The following is a 22741-nucleotide window of genomic DNA, read 5'->3' as shown; positions in this document are numbered from 1 at the left end:
ACTAAAGAATAAACAACACGAACCCCACCAAAAACTAGGGGTGATCTCAGGTGCTCCGGAAGGGTAAGCAGATCCTGCTCCACATGCGGCACCCGTCGTGTTGCTTATGTGATTACAAATCCGGTAAATAGTCTAATTCGGTAGGTCAAATTCATGAAAGGGAAGGGGATTGTAGTTACGACGTAAGGAACATATCCGATATCATTTGTGAAACGGTTATTCCATAACGGTCAACCAACTCGTGATGGCGTCCGTAAAATTTACGAAGGGATGATTTCAACTTCACCATTTGGAACTCTTGGTATAATAGCTTCCTTGTGAGCAGTAACCCTCTATCAAGAAAATCATGATGGGAAATACAAGCACGGGAATATCGTATCAATTGGGAGATATATACCCGTATGCAGGTGCTGCTGGAATGTTGCTACTTAGAAATGGAAAGTTCACAATTGGAAAGCTGAAATCATCTCTTTTGTCGTAAAGTTTTGTCTTCAACCACTTAGCTGCTAGAGGTGATATGGTTTTTTTTATCAGGTGATGCACTACTAAAAGTTGAAGTTTTTAAGCTATCGAATCGTCTTAAATGTGATAATACCAGTAATATATGTAAAAATGTTCATACCTGGGCGATTAGAAGAAAATCGTCATGGGATTATAAAGTTTTACAGTTAGCTCGTAAATATAGTTTGATTATAAATGTAGAAGATGCCATTAATATGAATAATGTATGGGACTCTATACAAACTTTTGAAAAAGAATATTGGCACCATGAAGTATGGAATGATAAAAATAATGTCAATAGTGATAAATAAAGATTTTATAGATTGTTTAAAACTTGTATTGGTACGGAGCCTTATGTAAAGGCAGTTAATAATAGAAGCCACCAACGTATTTTGTCACTATTCAGAGCTGGTTCGTTACAACTTAAAGTTGAAACAGGTCGATATGCTAGACCACCAGAACCTCTACAAGACCGTTTATGTATTTTTTGTGACAGTTGCCAAATTGAAGATGAAAAACACTTTCTTTTTAATTGTTGTTTTTACTCTGATATCATACATGAATTATATGCCAAAGCCTTTTTTAAAAGTTGATTTTGAGAATTTATGTGATATTAAAAATTTCGTTATCTTATGTGTAATGAAAATATGGTTCCTCTTTTAGCTAGTTCCCTTTATCATATGTGTTATCGACAAAAACATGTCATTTAGAAATTATATATGTTTTTTTTTGTTTTTTTTTTTTATTGACTAAATATATTTTAAATGTGAAAAAGCTGTCCTTTTATGTATGTATTAGATGTTTGTTTTAATGATAGTGTCTCATAAGTCGTTTTCGGCTGGCATCCTTTTACTTAAGTGTTAGGTTCTTATGACTTTATGTGTGTATATATATATTGATATTGTAATGGATGGTGACACTTTAATAAAATAAATCTTATCTTATCTTATCTTATAAAAAAAAGATGTGGTATGGTTGCCAATGAGACAACTCTTTTTCAAGTTGTAATAGTATTTGTTTCTGCTTGTATAGAGATAACTAAAAAAAATGTTAATATAAGAATATGTTGTATGAATAACATTGAGCAACTCTCCTCTCTCCCATCAAAATTAATTAAAAGTAAACCATAATAGTTCAAGTACCGCTTTCAATACGGAGCATTTGATCAAACCGAACAGCACGATATACAGCGCCCCCTAAATTACTGTTGGGGAACAAGTTAAGGAGAAAAAGTAACGGTGTTGCCTATATGAAAAAAGAGAAACGAGAAACACTTATGACGACAAACGACAACGACTGAACATCAGGGTCCTGACTTAGGACAGGTGCAAACAAATGCAGCGGATTTAATTGTTTTAACAGCCACCAACTTTCACCGTATAGCCAGAAGTAGTGGTGTAACATTACAATATAGAAAGACCCACTATAATGTATCAATTTAGATGGGTTAACTCAATTAAAAACACATATTTACAAAAGGTAGTAAACATACAGTGAACATACAGAATACATTTGATATATGACACAATATCAGTACAATATTAATAATAAAAAAGGGGGGAAGATATAAAACAATATCAGTGAGAAAACAATCATGAACATAATTGCGTTTAATCAAATAACATGTACAAATAAATATAATAATTGTGTTGTAATGACTACATGGAGTACGGTATACATTTTTTTAATTGATTTGTTTCTTACAGAAGTCATTTTCCTAAAATGAAGTCAGTTGTCATGTTGGTTATTTTGTGATATTTTTTTACAGAGCCTCAATGAATGTAAAATATACGTAAACAAATAATGATATTGTTAGCAGCTTTATCAGTCAAAACAAAAAAACAATTTTAGCTCATGTTTGATACGAGAAATAAGCCTATAGTTGTTAATGTTTTTAATAATGTTTTTTTCACTTGGTCAGGGTCATTGATGGGGAAATATAAGTCCCCGAGGGTATCATCAGCTCATTTTCCAAGGAATTTTTTTTAAATGTCAGTTATTATAAATTTGAATTGTCTTTGAGCTCGGTACTTCCTTTTTTTTCTTTTTTATAACAAAAATTCTTTCATTGTTCGTAAATGAATATAGAAATTGTTAAATAACCGAGATTCCGACCCCCTCAAGTTAAGCTTAGACGAATAGCATTTTTTCGATATCAGAAATGGTGGACTTTGAGATATCATGACCATCATCAACTAAGTGTTCAGAGCTTCAAAACTAGCATGTTTTTAACAACATTTTTTTCATAGTCGACATTATTGAGAAACAATGGTTCAAACTTCCTCCGCAAAGTTCACTTGTTTCGGTAATTATACATCATTGGTTCCGAAATTTCGCTGTGAGCGTTACCGGTAAAGCTACATCAAGACAAGCGCCTAAAAGGCATGAAACAGGGACGAAAGATACCAGAGAGACAGTCAAACTCATAAATCTAGAAATAAACTGACAACGCCATGGCTAAAAATGTTAAAGACAAACAGACTGGCTTAAAATGTCTGTGACTTGCAATATCCGAAATTATAGCTTCAGGTTGTATTGGTTTGAATGAGGGTTTGTAACAGTGCATTCCAAACATATATTGAACAGAGAAGGAAGTTATGAGTAATGAATAAAGTTTCGTGCGAATGTGATGAATACCTAACGGCTTTTGTATAAGTGACAGCAAGTCATTAATAGAGAGTCATGCAAAAATAACAATGTCAAAGGCTAGTTTTCTATGTTGTAATGTATAGACTGTGGTTTGTATCTTTTAAAATAGTTTGTAAAAATCAACAATTATTTAGAATGGTAATCTTTAAAGAAAATGCTGGCCTGGCTTCAAACTTATTTTTGATTGTAATTGATTTTACTTATTTTAAAATTGATAGATTCATACTAGGTTTTATCTCAAAATTTATTACACATTGCAATGGTGTCTGTCCTTATATAAACCATTGTGTATTTCACCTTTTATACTGAACTCTCAATTCATTTTGTCTTATAATGGAAAGAATTGATAGTTTTATTTTAATCGGTTTCAATATTTTATCTTTTTTTTTCATTAGTTTATTTTAAAAAGAGGCATATGCTCTAAATTTCCTGCTTATTTCAGTCATTAATGTTTTAAAACAAACTGATCGCTAGTTATGAGGTTGAATTACTATAACGTGTTATTTTTATATTTCTTTTCTCTTTTAAACAACATATATATATATAAACATATTGATGTTAAGTTTTATTTATAACTTCTTAAACAATATAAGTATATATACACGGCATTGCTTGGAATAATACAATTTCTTTAACCCTTTACCAATGCTAAAGTTATTCGTGGTGCCATAATTGTAGAATGATCTAATAACATTTTGTTTATCTTTTTAATATAGTTGTATATTTTAGAAGAAACTATTTTGGAATGTATTTTTAAATCAAATTGAAATGTAGATAAAAATTCCTTGTTTTGGGTCATGAAAAATCTTCCTTTATGAACATCAACACTGATTCCTACAACAAATACATAGATGATGAAATCATCAAAGGCTAGACTCTTTGATCAACAAAATATATATTTTGGCGGTATGATATGTCAGCATACAGTCTTGTTTACAATTTGCAACATTACTGGCTGATTTGATTGTGTAGCAGAATTTATATAGAACCTTCTCAAAAACAAAAATATACAAAGCACTTTGTGAAGTACTGTTATTTAACTTTCCGATATATTGACGATGTTTTGTCGCTGAATCAATAACGGAATATATCACATATATCTACATCATTAATGAAAGAGTAAAACTCAGATTGTTTTACCAAGTTGATCTTGAATCGGAAAAGGAGACAGACCAAACCAATTTCTAAGTTGAGTAGCATTAAAATCAACAACGTCTAAAACGACTAGGCAAATATGATTAATATCTTAGTATAGAAGAAACCTTTAGGTTTTCGTACAATTTATGGAAATTAAATGATAGATATTGCAAAAGGACATTCAAAAATATTACCTAGGGTGACCGTGCATTCAATTGAAGTCATGTGAAAGTTGTATGACTTGCAGCCAAATTATTACAAGGATGTGAATCTACCGTTCACTTGATTCATAGAAATATACATTTTGCACAATCAAAGTTAAAACTCAGGTGTGTTTGTAAGTGATATATTAAGAAATATATTTTTTCACTCAATAATCCTCTGCACTTGATCATGTTGATGTCCACATTACAATCATCTGCACTTGATGTCCACATAACAATCCTCTGTACTTGTTTTTAATTGTCAAATGATGTCTTTACATTAAATAATTTAAGTTTTATTGAATAGTATATTCCTTATCTATGGTTGTTTCATGTCGGGAAAGGATTACAAGTATATAATAATTGTAATCTTCAAATTGTACACGTCAAATACGGGAAGTTTATTGTTAAACAAGGGTATTTTCAAAAGAGAAACACGATATAGAACTATGACATATTTAAGCAAGTAACATATTGTGAGACATTTTTACTTTATAAATAGAAAAAGATTTTTTTTCTAGGAGCCACCTCCAAAATGGAAGTTTACATAGCACTAGTCAGACCATAGATATTTGTGAGTGGCAGTTTTAAAAAAACTCCAAGATGAAGGTGGGATTGTTATCCATCCTGGTCATCCTGGCAGTACTAGGTATGGCATAATTACGTGTTGTCTAGAAACTACGTCGAAATAACAGAAGTTCATATGAACAATATCAATACAATGCAATAATAATATGACTATTAATAAATATATATCAAATTAGTTGAAAATGGTCTTCTGCTACCTAATGTGACACATGAATATTTTTCCTAAAATGAAGACATAACCAGTTTGATTTATGTATCATTGTCAATTTTTTTGTTTCTTTTGGTACCTCTTATGACATCGGACTCGGACTTCTTTCATAATGAATTTTACTGTGCGTTTTGCTGTGTGATTGTTTTTGCTACATTTGTATTTCCTCTCACGATTTTCTTGATAGAAAGTTGCTGCTCACAAGAAAGCTATTAAACCAAGAGTTTCAAATGGTAAAGTTGAAATCATTCCTTCGTAAATTTTACAGACAACATCACGAGTTGGTTGACCGTTATGGAATAACCGTTTCTCAAACACAATCCCCTTCCCCATCATGAATGTGACCTACCGAATTTAATTATTATTCTGATTTGATATCACATAAGCAACACGGCGGATGCCAAATGTTGAGCAGGATCTGCTTACCCCTCCGGAGAACATGAGAAAATCCCTAGTTTTTGGTGGTGTTCGTGTTGCTTATTCTTTAGTTTTCTATGTTGTTTCATCTGTACTATTGTTTGTCTGTTTGTCTTTTACATTTTGAGCCATGGCGTTGTCAGTTTTTTTTTCAATTTATGAGTTTCACTGTCCCTTTGGTACCTTGCGTCCCTCTTTTTGCTAGAGGTATAGGGAAAGGGTTGATATCTCGCATCATATTTGTGCCTGTCCCATGAAAAGAGCTTCTATCCATTTTGAGTCTTGAATATTTAGATCATTCATTTGTTTGCAGTTTAGTTAGACGAGTATTTTCATCAAACTAGTAAATATTTTTGTTAAGCTGTAGCCCGCCTCAGGGTGCTGGGTGCTGGGTTTTTCACTGTATTGAAGACCCATTGGTGGTCTCCGTGTGTGTAGTGCTCTTTGGTCGGGCTGTTATCTCTTTGACACATTCCAATTGCCATTATCAATTTTATTTTGATTGCACAGAAATCGGCACTTTATAAAGTTGGTTTTTTTGGGGTTTTTTTTTTGCCTCATAAAGGAAAATTTGTCTGAGCCTGCTATCTAAAACTGTTTACCAAAAAGTCTTTAAAAGGGTTAATTAGGTTGAGGAGGATCACCTGCTATGAATGCAACAGTCGTCGTGCAAATTACACTAAAGTCATATCGACCGACCAGTTGAATGCAAAATATATGTAGGATCGATTTTAAAACTTCAGTTTAATAACAAAAAGCAAGTGATCATAATGTCTGTTTTACACACAGCAGTTATTTCTCAATTTTGTAGGAGGACTACGGTAAGGATGACCACAATTTTTAAAAATGTGTGTTTTTTTTGCATTTTGAGATCTAATCGTACAACTTTGCAACTTTGCAACCTGCAGCCTAAAATCAATTTACTCATGTTTTTGATTATCTTTTAATTCAGAATGATATTAACTGCATTTTTGCAAGTTTTTAATAATTCTATTGGCTTCAAACGGGTCGCCCCTCAATGCCTTATAATAATCGATAAATTATGACAACGGTATAATTGTATTGAAACAATAACAAACACAGAATTGCAAAAAAAAACTTTATATGTGTAACGGTTGTTGTCTACTAAATATTTCATTTTGAATTAAGAACTAATATATGTATCTATGGTTTTAGTTGTTGTAGCAGAATCCTATGGTAGAAGACATATAAGAAGAATTAGTATGTATTTAACATTCAATATTTTGTTAAATAGATATCACAAGTTGTGTAATGAGTGACAATGAGACAACTATTCATCCAAGCCACTATAAGTGAAAAGTAAACCATTATAGGTCACAATAAAGCCTTCAACACCGGGCCGTGGCTTAAACCGAACAGCAACAACTAAAGGGCTCCAAAAACATCTAGTGGACAAAAACAAGAAAAACAGGAAAACCAACGATCTAATCTATATAAATAAAGTTAACAGTAGTATATCGCTGTTAAAAATTCCTAAATCGAGAGAGAGAGAAAAATCCGGGTTACAAACTAATACTGAGGGAAACGTATCAAATATAAGAGAACTATGACACAACAGAGACACAACACCGAAACTTATCTAACACAGAAACGAACTATAATGTAACAATGGCCATTTTCCTAACTTGGTACAGGACTTTTAATGAAAATATGATGGGTTGAACCTAGTTTTGTGACATGCCAAACCTCCCGCTTTAAGTGCAGTGTTAATTATAACAGTAAAATGACAACATTACACGATAGGGTCACAATAAATAAACAGATTAATTGGAGAAAATATAGAACAGAGAAACACAAGGATAATAGCTATACAAAGTTAACAGATTAAAAAATATTTGTATGCACCAGACGCGCGCTACGTCCACACAAACTATGCTCAGATGTAAAAGGTTTGAAAGCAATTACAACTACCAAGTTGAAGATCGCCGAAGACCAAAAGTTCCAAAAAGTTGTGAGGCCAGTGTTATCCGCCTGGGACAAACAAAATCGTTAAAACACGAGAAACAAAATCACTTATGAATTAAAAACCATTTGTGCAGAGAACAATTGAAGGTCTTTCCACCAAAAACCATGATATATATGAAAGTAGTAAAATTCGGTTTAAAATGTAATTTACAGCGTCAAATGATAGCTTATTGAACGCTGATTCCAAAAATATATAGTTTCTATGAAATATTTTTTAAATAAGGGAGATAATTTGTTACCATGTTTTTTTCTGGTATTAGTTGAAAGTTAAATTGACACTGATTCAAAAATATCTCGTTTTATATACTTTTATATTAATAAAGTAAAAAAAAATAGCTACTTCCGGTTTACACAAGGCAACCTCCGGTTGGCTTTTCAAAGGTTAAATGGCTTGAAACCTAATGCAAAAATTCCCATGTCTTTATTATGTATTCATACAAATGTATGAGGTAAAACCAAAGGTCAAAATCTAGAACGTCAATTTAATCTTTGACCTTGAGCTTAATTTCAAGGTCATCAACCAAGGATCTTACAACAAAAGACCTTAGGTCTTAATTATATTTGGTTAATGAGTTAAATCACCATATGCATATTTTTAAATAAAAGTGGGGAGAAAACTCTAACTTAAAATAAACATACCCTTTAAACTAATATGTATGTGTTACGACATGTCGCAAATAACAATCAAGTAAAAATATGTAGTTGATATCTTATATGGTGTTTAAAAAGAGGTAAAATAAATCAAAATCAAAATTTAGAATTGGCCGTGACCTTTGACGTTGACTCTATTTTCTTCTTTTTTTTTTGGACCAAGGAACTCAAATCAAAAGAACCTAGGTCTCTATCACTTATGGTTTACCAATTACAATTACAAAGGCCTCAAAATTTCTAGTGTAAAACCATTCAAACGGGGAAACAAACGGTCTAAACATATATTTGCCACTTTTTTCGGCCATATTATGAAATGTTACAGAATGTGTGATCATTCTTTTTTAGGCTTTAGACACGTACGAAGATATCATGCAAGAAGAATAGTGTTTCGAAGAAGGCATTATAAAAGAAGAGTATTCAAATTGTTCAGAAGAAAGTACTATAAAAGAAGAACCTTAAAATTGTTTAAAAGAAAGTATTATAAAAGAAGAATCTTTAAATTGTTTAAAAGAAAACACTATGTGCGGAAGATATACAAACACAGATACATTCATAAGCATCATATTCACAGATATCTACACAAGCTTCTTCACAAATATCGACACAAGTATGTTCGCAAATATCGACACAAGTATGTTCGCAAATACGTTCATGTGCACAAACCTGTTCATGTTCATGTGCACAGGCCTGTTCACGTTCATGTGCACAGACCTGTTCATGTTCATGTGCACAGACCTGTTCATGTTCACAAACCTGTTCACGCACATGTTAATAAAGGTGTGGAAGGTCGTGGACATGGGCCTATTGAAAGTTTTGAAAATGGATACGATCTCTACAGTTCAGGAACTAGTCATGGCTTTCGAGGAAACAGTAAGTCTTTGATTAATTGTAATTAAGATAATATTTCATAACCTGCTTTATCAAAAGTGTAAAAAAAGTAATACAATATCTGTTTTGAATTAAATATATCCTATTACTCGATGAGGTTATAATTAAAGGGGTACTAGCTGTCGAAATCTTATTTACCGACTTGATTCAAATTCTCATATTTGATTTATAACATACTAAAACACATCAAAATTATAATTAGTTTTGAATAAAGAGTTAACAGTGCATATACGAGATAGTATATATCAGAATATTTTGTTTTAGTTCACCACTATACTCCAAACTTTGTGAACCGAAACAAGAATGTCCATCACAACCTACAAGGCCATGGTGATATCGCTTACAGGCATGTGTATGGCGGCGGACCCAGAAGATATAATAGTCTAGGAGGTGGTTATCAAGGACGATATCACGGTCCAGTCGTCAATGATCCAGAACGTTTTCACAGTCCATTGGTGTCTGATACTGGAAGTTTCCACAGGCCACTAGTCACGCATTCAGGACACTATAATGCAGCGGTCGAGGTTACACATGGAGGTCGCGAATATTAAACCAATAAAGTATTTATTGCTTTTGATGAAAGGTGTCATTTCCCCCAAAATAATTGTCTTTATTAAATTTATTCATGAAAATAAACTCAGCATAGAAGTAAATCAGGCATTTGGAAATCCTTTGATAGACAAAACAATCAAAGAGTTAATCACAATATTTCAAAATAAACATTTGTCAGTTTATATCATTAACGGTAAATTATAAGATCTGAAGAAAACTGTTTACAATATAATTCATATTTATATTTCAATGTAATATTTTCTTTTTAAGGTCAAGGAACAGTAAATGGGCTATGTCGCAGATTTTGCTAAACATTTCAATACATCTTTGGCTCGTTGAACTACAACTGAAAATCGAAAAAATAATACATTTATCTCTTTTATTATCTGAAAAATTGCAGATTGATTTCTTTTAATATGGGTGAATATTTGTATAGAAAGCACATAAAATCGGCGAAAAACCTTCTAAAATTTGTCTTAAAATCGCCAAATCTCTAATTCTACTCCATAGATTTTTCTTAAAAAACTATATATTGTTGACACATACATTTCTGTTTTAATGATATAAAATAATCATAGGGTCACTGACTTCTTTTTTTGTCTGATAATTAATTTGATACCTTGTTGGTGGTGAAAAACGTCAAATCCAACGTTTTACGGCCTGCAACGCGATAACGTTACGATTATTTCGACGTTTTGTTGGATTTTTTCACAAAGAACGCAACTTTGAATGATGTATACCGTAAAAACGAAGTCGGTGACCCTATCTTTATTTTGCATTATTATAACGGAAATATATGTATCAACAACATATAGTTTTTTAAGAAAAATCTATGGAGTAGAATTAGAGATTTGGCGATTTTAAGACAAATTTAAGAAGGGTTTTCGCCGATTTTATGTGCTTTCTATACAAATGTTCACCCCTTTTGTAAGAATTCAAACAGTAATATTTCAAATGATAATTGAGATAAATACATTATTTTTTCGATTTTCAGTTGAAGTAAATCGAGCCAGAGATGTATGCCAAATTTTACAGAAATCTGTGACATAGCCCATTTACTGTAACTTGACCTTAAATGAAATGATTTCTTGTTACATTTTTATCTAATATACCTTTCTAGAAAGATATGAATGATATACTAGAGTTATCCCGATGTGTTATTTATTGTTTTGTATCAAACTATAAAGAAGTATTATTATCAGAAAAACCAGATACAGTGGGTAGACAAACATGAAATTATACAGATGTGTGTTGTTTGTTTAAGTATACCAATATAAGGTCGTTATAAATAACGTAAAACTTGTGTAAACTCAAACATTTTGTGGCTGTAAAAGTTAAAAATGTTTTGTTTTGCATGATTTCTAATTTCCTTATTTTTAGGGGATATAGAATCACTTAATAAGATAAGTCTTATATCTGTCAAATAAAGGCAACAGTAGTATACCGCTCATAAATCGATAGAAAAAAATCCGGGTTACAAACTAAAACTGAGGGAAACGCATTAAATATAAGAAGAGAACACACACAGAAACGAACTTAGCATTACATAATTAGACCGATGAGAATAACAAATATAACATCATAACTAAACACATTAATTATAGATAGAAAAGTACCGACCCACGTCTTCAAGTAATGTGAATTTACACTCAAATAAATGAGGAAACAAACGACACAACAGAAACACAACGTTAAAATGTAACACACACAGAAACGAACTATAATATAACAATGGACATATTCCTGATTTGGTCCAGGACATTTTAAAACATGTAACACACACAGAAACGAACTATAATGTAACAATGGACATATTCCTGATTTAGTAGAGGACATTTTAAAACAAATGAGGATGATTTACCCGAGGAAATACCCCGGAAGCTACTACAATAAATATGGATCGTTAGCAATTTGTTCAATACAGTATATTTCTCTTTTTTGTTCATACTGCCACAATATGTATGTATTACAAATGACGCTGGGACCTCATCGGTATGGTATTGACAAAATACAGGCCTCGTTGTGGCATAAAGGCTGTGTCTAAGTGATGAGCTGAAATGAATTAACATTGATATGGTCATATTTATAGATTAACTTTTGTGAAATACTAAGCTTTTCTACCTTAGGATAGATTACCTTAGCTGTATTTGGCAAACTTTTAGGAATTGTTGTCCTCAATGCTCATCAACTTCGTACTTTATATGGCCTTTTTAACTTTTATTGGATTCGAGCTGATGAGTCTTTTGTAGACAAAACGCGCGTCTGTCGTAAATATAAAATTTAATCTGAGTTTATTTATTCAATCAACTTTTGTTACACAGAAGTAGGTGGTCAAATTTCACAGCGATTCGATATAATTCGGTTTTTTTTAAGAGCAGCAAAAAAGTGTTTCATGATGACAAACCGAATGAATACATTTTTTTTTGTAAATTCATCAGTATTAGGGTATATTTATTATATCATTTCATTTGAAAATAATAATAGAAGAAAGTCTTTGCTCATTGGAAGTAATACATGTCAACACTCCCAACCGTTGAGGTTCAGATAATACAGAATGTACATATGTTTAAACGATAACAAAAATGTATAGAATTCACTCACAAACATCATATCTATAATCAATATAAGTTTTCAAGCAAGTCTACAATACACAATACACAATAAAGTTTTCAGGCACTTAATAAGTACCACAGAGCTTTCATATGGCATGTTACTACGATCTGATTACAAAGTAAATTCGCAGGGAAACCGATAAAATCTCCAATTGTATTTACACAAGTAAAAAGTTTGGCGAAAGTTGGCGAAGAGTCCATTTCATAAGGTAAATGCAATTTTCATAATTCGGAATACCATATGGAAATAAACTCATCATAGATACCAGGACTAAATAAGTATATACGCCAGACGCGCGTTTCGACTACAAAAGACTCATCAGTGACGCCCGAATCCCAAAAAAGTTAAAAAGGCCAAATGAAGTACGAAGTTGAAGAGCGTTGCGTCCTTTTTTTACAAACATTCATGCACTCTGTGTCACGAAGTATCTGTGTGAAGGTTTCTATGATCTCTTTCCTAAAAAGAATAATATATAATATAACAATATATGATAAAGTTATAATATCAGTTTTTCGGTTTTTGGTGAAGGATAACAACTGTCACATCCCTGAATTGGTACAAACATTTTCTTATGTAACCCAGCTTCATTTTTTATGGCTGTGTCCATTGTCAGAAGTTTATGGGTGTGTCCAATGTCAGAAGTTTATGGGTTATTTCAATGTCAGAAGTTTATGGGTGTGTCCAATGTCAGAAGTTTATGGGTGTGTCCAATGTCAAAAGTTTATGGGTGTGTCCAATGTCAGAAGTTTATGGGCGTGTCCAATGTCAGAAGTTTGTTTGTTGTTGGAGGCTGTCTATCATATATTTGTTTTTCGATTATTTATTTTGTCATAAATTGTATTTTTATTTTTATAGTTTGAATTGTTTCACATTTTGACGTGTCGCAACGTTAGATGACTATACAGAATGGGCTTTTGCTCATTGTCCATTCCGTTCTGTGACATTTTATGTTTAAAGACTATGTGGATAGCGGTTTCACTGACAATGCTCAAATCTGTTAACTTCATATTATATATACAAAATAAAATGTTCATCCTCGTTTTTACCTATATAAGAATGAGTTTTTATGGATCGAATCTGCCCATCAAATGATTTAACTTTGTTTCACTTTCAATGTTGACCTTCTTTTCCTTTAAATAACCGAACACGCACAATTCATGCGGTATGTGTTAATTTGTATTGCTTACACCTGTTTAGTTTGTAATGTTACTGTTTTGTTTTTGAATTTGCGATATCTGTACTATAAAGAGACCAGCCGTATCAACCGATAGAAATAAAAAAAAAAACATGATCGCAATCACTGATTTTGAAACAAGATGATACTAACCGATAATAAATTTATAAACAAGGATCGCAATTACTGCCATTATGACAAGACATCCATTCACAATGCCAACAATAACTCTGTAACCAAAAAAATGTTTTAATATGTACTTAACAGTATATTGATAAATTATATACATTAAAACTGACGAGGAAAGGTAACACACGGCCACAAGAAAATACACATAATTATTAGTATGTCATTTACGTTTATTCCGAGGTTAAAAAAGTAAAACCAATGCTCTTTTACATCCTAGTCCCATGTTTTTTAATATAGTTATAACATCACAACAATCACTAACATTAAGGTCATGTTTCCAGTTCTTTGGATTTTAGATTTATGAACATTCTTTGCTCGTTTTTAATCATTCATAATTAGGGGCAAAAATCTAAATTTGCCCTCATCAATTTTACCATCCCCTTTTCATTTGCAATATTAAGCTTACTATTTGTGTCAAATATGTGCATATGTATGTAATCAGAATCTTCCATAGATTTTATATCCAGTATATAAAATGGTAAAATATAGTTTCTTTTGGGTGTATCCATGACAACAATCTGCATTTATTTGCACTAAAATCTTGCAAAAAAGGGGGGAAAGATGTCATCTATAGTTGATAATTTCTTTGTCATTTTGGTCTCTTGTGGAGAGTTGTCTCATTGGCAAAAATACCACATCTTCTTTTTTATATTCTAATAATATTCGAAAAAGATATCTACTGCAAACAAGCGCTACATTTTCTTAACTGATTGGTCTTATTTCCGACACACTGATCAGATATCATTGTTGGTTTAATGCAATGGAACTACGCAAACTGCTAACAGCTTATGAGTGTCAGTATTAGCTATCCCAATAGCACGATTTTCTGAAACAAGCACTCTTCATCTGGTCACTTCTAAAGTATCTAATAATTCATATGTTTATGAAAACTATTGAAATGTATTTATACTTGACATCAGAAAAGAAAGGAAATTGCTATTGTTCTAAACTACGAGGTATCATCAAACCGATAGTAACTGTTTAAAACAGGAAATCAGTGTAAACACTTCTTTCACCTTTTCACCCTAAAAGGTAACTGGATTTGACAGTGCAACTCTAACAAACACCATGCACTAGCCATCGATAAATGACGTAGATTTATGTTCCACAAGAATAAACAAAAACACGAATATCATAGGTTCAAAAAAAACAAATATTATTAAAAAAAACAAAACCCAATAATTGATTAAAATGTATATAGATATAGGAAAACGTGGTATCAGTGTCAATAAGACAACTATCCATCCAAATAAATCATTATAGGTCAAGGTACAGCCTTCAACACGGAGCCTCGACTCACACCGAACAACAAGCTATAAAGGGCCCAAAAATTATAAGTGTAATACCATTCTGACGAAAAAACCTACGGTCTAATCTATATAAAACAAGAATGTGTCCAGAGTACACGGATGCCCCACTCGCACTATCATTTTCCATGTTCAATGGACCGTGAAATTGGGTAAATAATATAATTTGGCATTAAAATTAGAAAGATCATATCATAAGCAACAAGTGTACTAAGTTTCAAGTTGATTGAACTTCAACTTCATCAAAAACTACCTTGACCAAAAACTTTAACCTGAAACGGGACAGACGGACGAACGAACGGACGGACGAACAAACGGACGAACGAACGGACGGTCGAACGAACGAACGGACAGACAGACGGACGAACGGACGCACAGACCAGAAAACATAATGCCCCTCTACTATCGTAGGTGGGGCATAAAAATGAGAAATGAGAAACACGTATAAATTACATAAACAAACGACAACTATTGTACATCAGATTACATATTAACTATATATTTGAACGAAATGCAAATGGTTTAACCCTGAGTTCCTTGATATATCTTAAACATAATGCCTTGCTGTTGTACAAATTTTTAAAATTATAAACAGAACTTCGAAAGCATAATACATTAACATATTTTCAGTTACTAAAATATTCATAACGGATACACATGTATTGGGATGTTAAAATGTTGAACGAAGTACATTTAGTATAAAGAGCGGAAGTGCTAGATTTTGACATTGTGCGCACTGTAAACGCTTTTACAACCCTATAATATTACTAATGATTTAACCCTTTAACATAGTTTCATATTTTTGCTAAGATCATGAAACCATATGTTCTATCAAGATTTATCTCTATTTACATGTGCACTATATTGTGGAAGCTCATCACAAGATGAACGTTACATTTCATCTTGAAATAAAAGTTATTTTCAGAATGACGCGAGATTGCTGTTAGCCAATCAAAATAATGTATTATAATGAAACATACATGTGCTGTAATTGTAATCGTTTTAATCACAGGTGCTTGGGGACAGGGTCCTGTATGAGCCCCACATAGTCCCTCCCCCTTATTATCATAAATCTCACTTATTTGTACCATATATATACTAATATACCATAGTTTTACTATAAATATACATGTTGACTTTTTTATTTATTGTGGTTGTTTATTTAACGCATCAATGTAAATATAATAACGGAATTTAATGAGACTGTCATTAAAGTGCGAGAGGGTTAGCGCTATATAACCAGGTTTAATCCACCATTTTCCACATTTGAAAATGCCTGTACCAAGTCAGGAATATGACAGTTCTTGTCCATTCGTTTTTGATGCGTTTTGTTATTTGATTTTTGCCATCTGGATTTTTCGAATTGATTTTCCTCTGAGTTCAGTATTTTTGTGATTTTACTTTTTATAGTACTCCCCCTTATTATCATAAATCTCAGATATTCGATTGATTTGATTGTTGGTTGCTTTACGCCGCATTAGCACTAAAAGGCTATATCGTATGCTTTTAAAACATACATTTTTGAAAATTTCATATTTAAAATTAACAAACTTAGATGTTAGATTGTATCTTTATTTTTTGTCTAGAAAAAGAAAAATACACTTTTTAAAGTGTCTTTGTTTTTATGTTGTGTACGCTTCGTTGTCATAAGACTTGTTTGAACTGTACGCTTCGTTGACACAATACTCCGTTTGTCAATGAATTTTGCAAGTATTAAATTGTACTTTGGTATGATTATAATCAATATGCATGTTAGAAAATAATAATTTACCAATATGTCATGCAGACAGCAATCCATAATAACTGTGTATTGTTGGAACACTCTTCACGGAATATTGCGCATGTAAAAAAATCCTTATGTATACGAAAGTGTAAATTGGTAGCAATACGTAAAATCACAAAATTACTGAACTCAGAGCGGAAAATCAAATCTGAAAGTCCCTAATCACATTGGAAAATCAAATGACAAAACACATAAAAAACGAATGGACAACAACTGTTATATTCCTGACTTGGAATAGGTATTTTCAAATGTAAAAAATGGTGGATTAAACCTGGTTTTATAGCGCTAAACCTCTTACTTTCTCTCCCGTCAAATTTACAATGATGCGTGAACTAAACATACATAATAAATAAAATACTCCAAATATGGGTACAACAGTTTTCAGTGATCACAAAAGCCTCTATCAATAAAAACACATTCAAAATTGAAAATACAATAACTCGACAGATGCGTACATGGTTAAGCAAACAGATACACCAGTCCGATTTCTAATTGGATACAATTTTTGAAAAGTGTTTACGTAACAGTCAATGTACGGTTAAGGGGTTGGTTGGTGCCCGCTAACATGTTTAATCCCGTCATATTCTGTCTGTGCATGTCTAAAACCAGGAGCGTGTAATTCACTAGTTACATATATTTCTTATTCACTATTTTGTGCATTAATTAGGCCGTTAGTTTTCTCGTATGAATTGTTTTTCACTTGTTAATTCGATGTGTTTTATAGCTGGCGATGTGGTATGGGCTTTGTTTATTGTTGAAGACCTATAGTTGTTTATTTTGTGCCGTTTGGTCTTTTGCGAAGAGTTGTTTCAATACCACATCTTCTTTTTGATATATACAGCAGTAAAAACAATCAATGGACTATAGACTTTTGGTCTGAATATCAGAGGCGAGTCCTAGGGGGTCAGAGATTACAATAGAGTTATATGGAACGCCGTAACTGCCTTATGTGTACTTGTTTCTAGATACGCTTATACTTTTCAATATATGCACAAAGTTTTTCTATATATGCACATACTTTTATTATATATGCACATACTTTTTCTCTATACCCGTATGCACATAGTTTACTTTATATGCACATAGTTTTTCTATATATGCACATAGTTTTACTATATATGCACATACTTTTTCTCTATATGCACATAGTTTACTGTATATGCACATAGTTTTTCTATATATGCACATAGTTTACTTTATATGCACATAAATTCATTTAAGGTGGTCCCTAACACTACAGGGAGATAACTCTGTAAAATCAGCTAAATGTTTAAATTAAGTTGTTTTGTAAATGGAACATTAAGCTTCTCAATGATTAAAATCAGTGTTTGTCAAACTGCTATGTATCCAATCATTTTTTTCTGAGGAATTGATTGGTTCAAATATTTTGAAATTTTTATATTTTTTTTCAAAGGTTTAAAGCAAGGATTTGTATAGTTAGAACTATACAAATCCTTGGTCAAAGTAAATACTTTTAAAAAAAAAAAAAAAAAAAAAATTAAACAAAGCAAATTAATTTAAGTGAAGGTGTTGGGTACCACCTTAAAGACAGAGGATTAATGACATGAATGATACATGTATATGTGGTTGTTAACTCTTCGCTGTACAACACAATAATAATACACATTTTTTTCTTGTTTATTGGCTTATTAAAAATACACACAATTATATTTTGCTCACACCTTGACATTTTCATTCACGAAACAAACATTTATCAATTAGCTCAAAAATCACCCTAATTCATAAATAAACAATATGTTTTAACTAAAAAAAAAAAGTCATTGTCTTCAATGCATATAAAAGACAACATTATATAAATATCAAACACTTTTGACTGGTCTATGGAATTTAAATGTATGGCCAAAACTAGCAAGAACAACAATATTATTTATCAAATCCTTTAAGTACTGGGAATTTCATTTTGAAGATTTATGATTGAGGGAAAAGTATATTTTTGTGAATATTTGAATTCTTGATTTTGCCAAAGTCTGTGTTCAAGCTTTTTGAAAATTTGTAATTACTGGATCACATTGGACTGGTGACGGATCCAGGGGGTGTATTTAAAATAATAAAGTCTTGATTAACCATAAATCAAGCTCCATAAAGGGCCTGGTCCCCTAAATCTGTCCCTGAACTTTGAGTGATAAAAAAACCCAACAAATTATTAAGGGATTAATCAAAAGTTTATTGGAAATATGAGTATTTATAGATCTAGTAGTTAAATGAAATAATAATGCTAACATGTTATGCCCTTGCACACATTTAAAGATTCTATATCAAAATAAAATAAATAAATTTGAAAATTCCCAAAGAAATTTTTCTAATTAAGTGTCTGTCTTTGTTCATGTTGTTAGAATCAAGCAATTATGAAGAATTTCAAAACATAGCAGAATCAAAGAGCTGAAAGCTCTGAGGAAAAATGACGCCACTGTCTCTAATATTGGGATATTTTTTATGCAAGTCTTGATTTTCACATACCGTAATTAATTTAACAATGCAACATGTCTTGTAAACATATAATTGATATTCTTATATATGTGTGTGTGTGAAGTGACTGTTTTTTAAGACAAATGAATAGGTCAAGACTACCTGAATTGTACAAATAAATACCGTAGAAAGGCTTGTATATTTCTCACTGGTACCCTTCTCTCAGAAAATTTTAATTAATTTTAAATAATCTTTTTGTTACTGTTATCAAAGGTCTAATGAAACTCAGGTAATTAAAAAAAAATATAGTCAAACCGGTGTCCTATAGCCATTCTTCCCCCATGCCAAAATTTCCGGGGGGATATACTGGATCGATCCAATATTTCCGCCCGGAAAAATTGGCATGATCCCACTTTTCCCCCTCAGCGTTATAAGGGGAAAACTAGGATCAGGCCAATTTCCCCCCCCCCCGTGAGTAGCATGATAAGCTAAATTTTCCACCTTGTAATATGACGTCGGCGACGTCGCGACAAGATTTTTTAAATGATAGCAACTTTTTTCTCAGTTTATAGTTACCAAAGCTTCATCGTGTGAAAATACATTTTATATGTATTTATTTGTGTTTTTCTATGTTGTGATGTTATACTATTGTTTCAGAAAAAGGGAGAAGGTTTGGTACCATTAAAACGTTTAACCCCGCTGCAAATGTTTGCACCTGTCCTAATTCAGGAATCTTATGTACAGTAGTTGTCGTTTGTTTATGTAATACATATACGTGTTTCTCGTTTCTCGTTTTTTTTTTATAAAACTTAGACAGTTGGTTTTCCCGTTTGAATGGTTTTACACTAGTAATTTTGGGGCCCTTTATAGCTTATAGCGGTGTGAGCCAAGGCTCCGTGTTGAAGGCCTATTATGGTTTACTTTTATAAATTGTTATTTGGATGGAGAGTTGTTTCATTGTCACTCATATCATATCTTCCTATATCTATATACATGTTATATATACACATGGAAAAAAGTATTGCAACACTTTGATTTTTTAAAACTTGAAAACCTTTTTTTTTAATGAAATATAATAAAATATTTGTATAATATTATTGAAACATAGTTTATGATATCATTGGCATTGAAACGAACAAAAAATTATTGAAAAAAAATAAATTATATAACCACAGTTTAAATATCAAAATGAGGTGTTTTTTGTGCTAAAAAATGCATTTACAACTTTTACTGTAGTCGAACTTTACAATGTCAGACATTTCAAAATTAATCTTTAGATGACAGTTCACATCAGGGTTGATCGTTATACGCTTAAGAATTAGTACTTTGTGCGCATCCTCCATTCAAACGGATAACCGCATACAGACGTCTTCTGATCCCTGCCATAAATCAACTAATTTGTTGCTAAGGTAGCCGCAACCATTTCTGATAAAGGGCATTGTTTATTTCCTGATGTGTTTGAACTGGGGTGTCCTTTCGCGCACTTTCCGCTCAATAGTGTCCCATATATGCTCGATATGGTTCAAATCCGGGCTACGATCTGGCCAAGGAAGATGAACCGAATTCCATTGGAACAATGGATCTTCCTCCACGATGCTTATTTCCAACTTTGGCGAACTCTGCACTCCATTGGAAACGGAAAACTGTGTGTCTGTTCGTAAACAAAGGTCTTCGAAATGGTATTATCGCACAATAACCAGAAGCGATGAGTCGATTTCAATTTGGTGTTGCAATACTTTTTTCCATGTGTATATTTTTTCACACGAAGCACATTCTGATCACATCCATTCTCTTTCGTGGACCCTTGGTATCATTGACCAAATAAATACAATTACTTTAACCACTTCTGGTCAGTCAGTAGTTTTTTCCTTGCATGCGGACATATAGACAGTGAGTTAAAAATGTAAAAAAGACTAGGGGGTACATAGAAAGACTGTTTAACAGAAAGACAGAATTGTTCACTCATAGACAGACTGATAAACCTGTAGACAGATTTGTGTTAATGTAAATGAACAACAAATTTGTATATTTATAAATAAATCTAATTCTAACACTGTTCGGTTTAATTTCCAGACTCTATATATACATAGTGAAATCTATGATGGGGGAAAAATTGGCATGGGGGAAAAGTTACTATATGTATACGTATTGTCAACTTTCCGCAGGTGAAGAATCACAATGATCCAAAATTTCCCCGGGGGAAAGATTGGCTCATGCCAGTCTTTCCCCCGGGGGAAAACTGGCATAGGGGAAGAATGATTATATAACACCGGCACCTGGTTAAATTGGCACCTGGTCAAATCGACACCCTATATAGTCAATTTGTCACCCATGTTAAATATATATTTTTAACAGTATTTTAAGCAAAAAGAGTAAAAATAAGAAAGGGGTTGCCAGATTTGTTTTTAGTATTTAAGCAAAAAGAGTTAAGTACCTAAGGAAAGGATTGTCTGAAAATATTTACTTTCACATTTTTGGGGGTTCATGTACATTTTGTATATATATTTATTTTTCTCCACTAAATGTGTATGTTCCAGACCGTATGAGTATTTGGACCATACGCGTGCGGTCTGGACCGTATACGTACTTTTTCAAAATAATCTGATTAATATCATTAAGAAGTTGCTTAAGTTTATAAGTTACAAATGCATGTAAAGTTCATTTACAGCTCAACATAACTAAACTCTCAAATTCATATGTAAAAGTTCCAATAGTAATTGGAATAAAAACGTATTTTTTTAACTAATACAAAAATTCAGGCTTATTAAATAATCAATCAGGAAATAGTCAAGTATATTGAATACAAGTATATCCTTGAAGAACTATCAAGAAAATAAGGGAAAAGTATACACACGGAGAACGATGTGTATACATAGTAAACTATGCGCATATATAGAAAAACTATGTGCATATAGAGAAAAACTATGTGCATATAAAGTAAACTATGTGCATATAGAGAACAAGTATGTGCGTATAGGGAAAAAGTATGTGCATATATAGTAAAACTATGTGCATATATAGAAAAACTATGTGCATATAAAGTAAACTATGTGCATATAAAGTAAACTATGTGCATAAAGATAAAAAGTATGTGCATATATTGAAAAGTATAAGCGTATCTAAAAACAAGTACACATAAGGCATCTACGGCGTTCCATAGAGTTACATTAAGGCTACAGAATGTGTGTATACAATGACTACGCAACTTATAGCCACCAATAGTAATACAGTTTCTTTAATGTGAAGATGTAAAGATTAAGAGATATGTTTTTATATTCAACTGGTTTGTTTTTTTCAACTGTGTTTTTTGTTTGTTTAATTTCTAAGGTATAAAGTTTGTGCTTAACTTCCTCGAACATTACAGTCTTTCTACTGTGATGGCAAAAACTAAACGATTTGTAACTTTGGTTACTATTAGCACCTTAATGTCTACCCACCCATATGCATTTCATTCAAATTTTGACTTAT

General features: G+C 32.1%; 1 protein-coding gene across 1 annotated transcript; it reads left to right on the top strand.

Moving 5' to 3' along the window:
* Positions 1–4917: 4917 nt before the first annotated feature.
* On the top strand, positions 4918–9816 carry LOC134709802 (uncharacterized). The gene is made up of 4 exons (XM_063569943.1): positions 4918–5139; positions 6880–6924; positions 8686–9210; positions 9493–9816. Exons 1-4 carry the CDS (start codon positions 5094–5096, stop codon positions 9777–9779), a joined length of 903 nt encoding a protein of 300 aa, XP_063426013.1. The 5' UTR covers positions 4918–5093; the 3' UTR covers positions 9780–9816.
* Positions 9817–22741: the final 12925 nt, after the last annotated feature.

Source organism: Mytilus trossulus, chromosome 3, assembly GCF_036588685.1.
Source record: "Mytilus trossulus isolate FHL-02 chromosome 3, PNRI_Mtr1.1.1.hap1, whole genome shotgun sequence".
Lineage (NCBI taxonomy): Eukaryota > Metazoa > Mollusca > Bivalvia > Mytilida > Mytilidae > Mytilus > Mytilus trossulus.
This window is presented reverse-complemented; position numbering and strand designations above follow the sequence as displayed.

Excerpts from the sequence above, each read along its gene's own strand:
- LOC134709802 (XM_063569943.1), top strand. The coding sequence starts at position 5,094 with ATGAAGGTGGGATTGTTATCCATCCTGGTCATCCTGGCAGTACTAG. Across the intron at positions 5,140-6,879 it reads GGTCATCCTGGCAGTACTAG|TTGTTGTAGCAGAATCCTAT; the intron begins GTATGGCATAAT and ends CTATGGTTTTAG. Across the intron at positions 6,925-8,685 it reads AAGACATATAAGAAGAATTA|GCTTTAGACACGTACGAAGA; the intron begins GTATGTATTTAA and ends ATTCTTTTTTAG.